General features: G+C 43.5%; 1 protein-coding gene across 1 annotated transcript in view; it reads right to left on the reverse strand.

Moving 5' to 3' along the window:
• Nucleotides 1-11: 11 nt before the first annotated feature.
• Nucleotides 12-8,026, reverse strand: part of RASAL2 (RAS protein activator like 2) — a 149,290-nt gene continuing 141,275 nt past the window's right edge. The window contains exon 19 of the mRNA XM_009320739.1: nt 12-4,272. Within this exon, the coding sequence (XP_009319014.1) occupies nt 4,108-4,272 (165 nt within the window). The 3' untranslated portion in view covers nt 12-4,107. The remainder of the gene's footprint in view (nt 4,273-8,026) is intronic.

Below are 8,026 nucleotides of genomic sequence, written 5' to 3' on the forward strand. Positions count from 1 at the left end.
TTCCTAGAGTTGCAAAGAATGGGCATTTACAGGATGCCACTCCTAGGCCATGCTCCCTCTCTTCTCCTTTAGTGCCTATCCCACGTCATTCTGGTCACCTCTGTTCTTCATACGCTCTGCAGACACCCCACACAACATGGCAAAAGGCCGCAGCGCTACACAATGCTGCTCCATTTCCCTGCCCCGCCATGCTGGCCATGAGCTTTTACTGAGAACTCGGAAGCCCAGGTGCCTTTGTGGTTTGGGAAGAACCACCCTAGAACAGTATTGAGGAACGTGGCCAGAAAGGACTGAGATGCCAGGATGGGGCAAGTTTTCTGTTTCAGTCTTAGGAACACATGAGTATTACTCCCACAGGTTATTAATTTTTTCCTGCGCTACTTCAGCTGTTTCCAAATGAGAGCAGCAGTTGCTTGCAACAGCATTAGACACAGCCTGATGCATTGCTGAACGTACGAACCAAAACCTAATGTCTATAATGCTCATCATCAGACTTCGCACTATTTACTTCTTCTCTCATTGCTGCAGAAACCCACTGGCTACTAGTCTTAAACCAAATGTGATCAGGCCCAGATAGGGCTCTTGCTCCAAAACAGACAGACCTTTTGGCTGCCACGTGGTTTAGTGCCACTTGAATTTTATCAGACTGGACGAAATAGAAGCTGGCATTTTCACATATTGTCGGCTTGAAGCGGCTTAAAATTCCTCTAGAAAGCTGCTTGGCAAGAAACTAGGAGAGACAGCTGCCTGCAGGAATCAGGAGCATAATGTTTTGTTCTGCACCTAATCAATTTCAGTCTTGCAGCATTGTGAGTCTGCAACCTTCACCGCCTTTTGGGTCAACAGGCAGCTTCTCCTCTATAGCGGGAGTTAGAGGAGTACACTTTGCACTTTAGGGGAGAAACTGAAGTAGAAGAGAGACAACCTGCCTAGCAAGGAGCTGTGAAAACGATACCGATACTCTTTTAGAATAGCAACATTTTCCTACAAGCATTCTACATGCTTAAGAAATACATAGGAGAAGGTACATTATTAGAATGATTCATTACTGAAGAGCTCACCAAAACATCAATCTTGTGGCAGGTATTATTCCCCCTCCAAAAATCAGGGCTGAAATGTTGCCCCTATTGCATTTCTCTGCAGAAATCAAAATGGACGTCTTGGAGTCTTCAGCATCAAACCATACAGCTCAGCCAGTGATCTTTGATAGATTACCAGAAAGCTGGGGAGCTCTGGTGAAACGCGTTTCCCAAATGAATGCTAGGCTAGATGCTACCAGAATGACATATCCGCCTCTGCCTTGTTCTAGTCAGTGTATTCCTACGACCACTTGATCTCATGTCTCAGTCACAGAACACCCATACTATTTGCACTGTGTAATAAGTGAGCAATGCACATGCCCATCTGAAAAGGCTACTTTTATGAACAAATTTCCCATGATGCAGCTGTATAATTACAGTACATAGTAAAGGGGAGATGCAGATCACGCAAAAATACTCAACAAAAAGGGGCTTGCAAAGGTTAAGAGAGAGCTACTCACAAGACAGATTAATACAAACTTGATAGACTGCCTATAGCTGTGGTGCATGAAGGAAGAAGGAAAGAAGAAGGAACTTAAAGGCACAGTTTGAGGAAGAAAATATCAGAGGTCAGCAACGACCCAGAGCTGGAAGACGGTTTGGAAAGTATCGAAAAGAAATCACTACTGAGCAAAAGCAGAGCACAAGCCCAGGTGCGTCAGACAGCGCTGACTTGGCTATGATACACCAAGAACAAGACAGGGATGCTCCTTGGACTGTAGTACCAAGTCACATTCGAGCAAGCCAGAGCAGCTTTGATCCGAAAGAACTAAGCATTAAATATAAATCCCAACTCGCTGCAGACAAGTCTCCTCCAGATGTAAATTAACAGCCAAGGCCTTGCTAAGAGACATTCACACACATTTTTCTTATATATCCTACAGGACTGCAGGAGATGCGGTCTCTGTATTTATGCATAGTCAGTAATGTAACATACTTGTGTGATGACGCTTAACTGAAGTATCGTAACACAATAATCAAGCAGAACAGTCAACATACTGCGCTCTGTCACAAGCTGCATTTGCCCACAGAGGCAAGAGTAATTCATTTCCAAAGAACAAACTTGACAACAGACACTGAATTTGGGTCCTCAGTACTGCCAATCCTTCATGTTCAAGGCAACACAGGTCACTTTTGGGATGTCAAGAAATTGGCTTAGAAACGCCTACATTTTTAATGTAGTAGAATTTTAGAGATTCAGAAACTAAGGCCAGAAAGGATAATCAGATCATCAGCTCTGACCTCCTCCGTATCACAGGCTATACGGTTTCAGCCAGGTACTCCCAGAGCCACCTCATTAGCTTGTTCCTAGTTGCAGCCTGAACTGCTTGCTGAACACATCCCACACTGAGGCACCCTCTCAAGGTTTTGTCTCGTTTTGAAGTCAACTTTTCCAATTTCTAATTTCCATAACTAGTTTGAATGGGTAATCACACTCACTGTTATTAGTATACTTCCGTAATTCAAAATTTCAATTGCTGTTGCAATAATTTTATTTACTTTGAGAGTTTGGGGGCTAGAAGTGTATACCAAAAAGTGGAAGTGAAGCTTCACACACTATTACTTGACTCTAGAATCTGGGGCTTTAAAAAAACCCCTCAGACTAAATATGGTGGCATTTGATGAAATAACGAGAATTGATAATACTGTGTCATTTATTGTTAATCTTTTACAGTTTGTGAATGTCATTATCTTCCACGAGAAGGTCACTTTGTAATTATATACGCATTCACATAGAGCCTGTAAGTATGCTTCTATGAAATGCAACTGAAAGTAACTGGAGATGAAAGCTTAGTCGAAACTCCTTAAGAAAAAACTGGTGTGTACAGAACTTAAAGAAAAAACCCACCAGAACCCACAAACCACCTTTAAAGTATCCAGAGAAAGGCAAATTTCAGTGGAAATGGAAGATCTTTTAACACAAATGTGCAGAAAGCATCTTTCATTGGAACTAGACCGGCTAAGCTAGTGGCTGAAATAGTGAAATTGAACGAGAGTTAAAATATAGAAATCCTCTAGGAGAAAGGAAATTTTGCATATGGACGTCTACTTTACTGGGCATGGGCACCCTTCGGTTAGCCCTTTCCTCAGAGCATTAACCTGATTCTTCCTGATGGAATGCAGAGAATGAATTCGGGGTGCCACTGCATGGTGCGTAAGTGGGGATTGGATAGGAATTAAAAAAAAAAAAGTATTTACAGGTCTGTAAATTCTCAAAACAGAAAATATAAAACTGCATTAGAACTGGGGTAAAAAAGAAAGAATCCTACCTTGAAAAACTGCAGATTCCCTCTGTCTGTTTGATGGGAAGCCTGACTGTGTGCAAATGCAAGGAAACAAGCTCGCTGCTCCAAGTTTTTACCTTGTTCAAAAAGACTGAAAGTTTTTTACCAGAGTCCTACTGAAAGTAGGTACAGGATCCAGCAAGAGCCAATTTTCTTGCTAAAATGTTTGCTATCAAGCTTGCATTCAGTTAAAGAACAGCTAGAGAAGAGGGGAATAAAACCAGCAGATGAGTTTTCTTACAGAATTCATTTCACTACTATTTCACTCCACTCATGTACTTGTATCAGTCAGCCTGATATATACAGCTGCTGTCTAATGTAACCCACTGCTCATCTCTCTCTCTCTCACCCACAACACACATGCACTCACGCTCCCCTCTTCCTCCTCCAAGGACTGCAGTGCTTTCAACAAGAGAAAAAAATAATAATAATAAAAATAGCAATAATTAAAAAAATCTACAGTATTCACTTCCTTCTGGTATATTACATCGGCGTTTTCTGTACATGACCCAAGAGCTCCCTCTATTTACACAGTGATACGGAAGGACTTGTTCTTGGGAGCCTGGTTCTCCTGGCCTCAAGTGGGGAATTAAAGCCCACCTTTCAGAGTTCTTCTTTCTCTTTTCCATTTTATTAGCAGCATTATGTAAACCTGTAAGGGGAAGGGGGGCTATTTTGAAGGTCTCTTGAGTCTGCTCCCTCTTGCCCTTCTCCTGGGGAGATGGCCGGCAGCATCTGCCCAGTTAGCAGCTGCTGTTTTTGAATTCACCATTCTCCGTGATGGAAAGCTTGGTGGGATTGGTGGGAGAGATGCCATTGCGGACTTGCATGCTGTAGCGCTCCTTCACCTGCGTCAGGGCACTCATCAGTCGCGTGTTGGCAGAGTCCAGGGACACGATCCGCTTCTCCTGCAACAAACACCCCACAAAGTCAGAGCTCCTTCACAAACGGAATGCCTTTGCCCCACAAGCCTGCTTTATGGGGAACCTCCAGGACCCGGGGCTGTGACAGTGTCTTCAGATGATTTCTAGGCAGAGGCAGCTTGGCTAACATTGTCTGGTAAGATGGGATGTCTGCCTCTTTCTGTTTTCTTGGGGTAACGTGGCCCCTGCGTGCCACGGGCTTTTCACAGGCCAGTCTGGCCCTCCTGGCCTTTTTGCATGATGGAAGGTGACAGCGAGTCAAAGTTACATTGCTGAATTGATCCAGTCACAGTGGCTTTATCCAGACAGCCTCCAACCGAGGCAGACGGAAACGCAGTATTTTGCCATGGGAGGGGGAAGTGTGTCGGTGTTAGTAACAACAATAGCCAATTTAATTTTTTTTTTTTAAATGTGTTAGAAAAACAGAAACAGGCAGCAGAAAATAAAAGTGGTGGAGGTTTCATCTGGCAGAGAAAAGTGCAAGTGGTATCTAACGGCCATTGTCTCTGTATTTTGAATGGAGTGTGCTCAGAATAAACTCATGGTATGCTTGAAATAAATTAAAAAAAAAAGCAGATAATGGCAGCCTGCAGTCACCAGCAGAAGTGAGGGTGCAATAGCAACATAGAGAAGAAGCAGCCAGAAGCTAAAACTAAGGGGTTATTTGAGGTGAAGGGGAAGAGGGCAGTGTGGGTGGAGGGGGAGATGCCATCGACAGAACACAAAGAACAAACACTGAACACACTGCTCCTAGACCCATTCCAGCTCAGAGGGGCTCCCGGGCTCCACTGAATCCATGGTTCCTACATCCCAGTTTTGATTCCTCTGGCACAGCAAGTGCTAGCCTCCACTTTTGGCAGAAAGCTAAAGGATGTGTACTAAATTTGTAAAAAAATAAAAAACCCATCAACAAACCCCAGCCTACTAACAGCTAGATTACCTGCAGTGGAATAAAGCACTGGAGGGTCAAGCCAAAGAGTTGGTGGCACAATTAGAAATGACAATTTTCATCTTCCCTCAAAAAAAAAAAAAAAAAAAAATGCAGCCACACAAAGCAGCAACAGAGATGGCAAAAGGTAAATATGCTCTCCATGCTACCAGCTGATTAGCATTTTTTTTTTTTCAGAAGGAAAAATGTCTAATTTACTTGAATGAAAAAAGCTGCATGCAGGAACTCTTCCCAGTCCAGCCCATTGAGAAACAAAATGGAAGGAAAAACGATGCACAGAAGGCACAAACATTAAGGAATAGTTCAGACATACTGCTCAGGAGATCTAAGTGCTACAACAGCCCCTTGAGATTCTGATCCCAGCACATCAGCTGTGTGGTACATCAGTAATCAAGTAATGTTGGCTTTTCTCAGTGGGCTTCCCCACAGGGGTAAATGTTAGGGTGCAAAAACAAAGTAGAATTTAAGTACTGCTTGTATTACAGCCCTGAAGAGACTGAGCTCTGTATAGCCGAGCAAATGGAGGAGGAGGCGGCATGAGAAACCAAACAGCAAGGCAGGCTATAGCCTGCCCTAGCACTTGCCCTGATCCACTCAACATAAGCAAGGAGAACAGACAATGGAGGAGTTAAAGGCCTTAGCCTTTCCTCCCGTGCTGAAATAAATCCTGCAAAACACAACTGCCTTAGCAGAAATGTATTCTTCAGCAAGTTAAAGCCCCTCCTCCTCAGACTAAATTTCACCTGGAATATATAATTTAAAGTTAAAATTTCTTTCCAAAGAATATAGCTCTCCAAAGAGTTAAAAATGAAAGGCTGGTTACTTTCTGGCTCTGATGAGTGCTCACTATGCCAGTTTGCAAAACAGCTGGAAATACACACTTGGAAAATCAATCTTAAAAGCATGAGCTTGGTGAGTAGAGGCATCTTCTCACTTAAAGGAAAATTCAATCTACAAACATGTCTCTAACACACATGAATTGGGCACAGGGAGTGGGAGGAGCTGGAATGGGTAGGAGGTCAGTGCACTGGGCCAGGACTGGGTACTGCTCAGCTAGAGAACTGATTGGGTTTACTTGCCTGTTTGAATTATCTCATCCCCATTTATGACCTGTAATTTAACACAGCGGAGATGTCACTTGCAATAGCAACTGGGCTAGTACTCTTTGCAGCTCCGCTGCTCCAAGGAGAGAGTTTAGCCAGACCTAGCCCCTGCTCAGTCAGGGAGGCCCAGAGACAGCCTCTGGAACCACAGCGCACACGAGGCGCTGCCCAGAGCCAGTGCCAACAGCACGTGTACTGAGAACAAGGCTGTCCTTGTGCATCGGTGCAGTATTGGGTGCTGCACCTGACCACAAGGCAAAAGAGCAAATCCTGAAAAGCATCTTGTGGTGATGTAACTAAGGACAAGAAGCCCGGGTTACTGCTGTTTCCTAGCAGCCATTTAACTCTTCAAACAGGTGTGATAAGCCAGGTTCCAACTCCACTCCATAAGTCTCACATGAAAAAAACCTTTTCTTTTCTAGCCACTGCTATATCTCTTTGCCAAATGAATCACAGACTAAGAAAAATCTTCCAAGCACAACTTAGAGGGATTGCTACAGAACCGAGCAAACACTTGTGCTCCTCTGGTGTGTCAGTTCTGAATCTTTCATCAGTTTCCTCTTCTGCTCAGGTACCCATGAAAGGGCAATGACAACTAAGCTCCCCCCATGAACTGGTTGACACTGAAGCAAGTTAATGTTTGCTGATGACCTTGCTTGCCCAAGTAGCTAACAGCACTTCAGAAGAAAAAAGTCAGATTAAAAGAGGAATCATTAATGCTACTGCTTTGCTACTGTTTTTTCAACAATTTCTTCCACTGCAGGTGATAAATGATGCATCATTTGATCAAGTGTGATCAAGGAACACACCTTTCCAGCCCTGAGGGTTTGAAGCTTTCACAAGTCCACAGCAGTCGCCTCTGCCAGCTGGTGACACTGAGGGATCAGACTGGTCCACTCTCCACCTTGCTAGCCCATAACCTCACACCAAGGCTGAAAGCCTACTGGCATAGACAGGTAACAGAGGGAAGGGCAAGTTTCTTATTTACTCACAATCTCTCAAATCCTCCCCTCCAAAAAATCACTTTTTATGAGTTTGCTCAGTGCCCCTTCTACCTTCTTGAGGCAGATGAAAAACCAGGCTGCTGTTTGAATGAGCTGCCATTCCATCAGTGTGTAACAGGAAGATGCCCTGACTGTGCCTATCTCCTAAAAATGGCCCAGCACATTCAACTTCTACTCCAGCTTCCACTTGCCATACTCCTCAATCAAATTGGAGGCTGCTGTACTGTTCCCCCACCACAAAGAAAATAAAAAATAGTGACTGACTACATTCCTGTTCATTCTCCAGCACTGCACTCTCCCCCTTTGCATTTTGAGTGCAAGTCCTCACAGAAAGAATTTAATCTTGAGCTGCATCTAGAAAGGGTGACTACACTGGTGTCTCCATGTAGAGCATCTTGCACAATAACAAGGAACTATATATGGTGTAATTCCAGTAGGATTTTCTTTTTATTCTGCAAGGCTAGGTAACAGAAGTACCATGTTATTGTACACAACTGATTTATTCAAATGGCACTGATACAAAAATCCAGCTTTCATGAACAGTCTTTCTGAAGAACTGTGGGAAAACGGGCAAAGGCAGCAGGAAAAACAGAACTTTTCAAGTTATCAAAAAGAAATCTGCTATAAATATGCTCCTAGTGTTACCAACCTTTTAAAAACACAGCTTTTTTCTACTTTCTATT

The sequence above is a fragment of the Pygoscelis adeliae genome, unplaced genomic scaffold, assembly GCF_000699105.1.
Source record: "Pygoscelis adeliae isolate BGI_AS28 unplaced genomic scaffold, ASM69910v1 Scaffold402, whole genome shotgun sequence".
Classification (NCBI taxonomy): Eukaryota; Metazoa; Chordata; class Aves; order Sphenisciformes; family Spheniscidae; genus Pygoscelis; species Pygoscelis adeliae.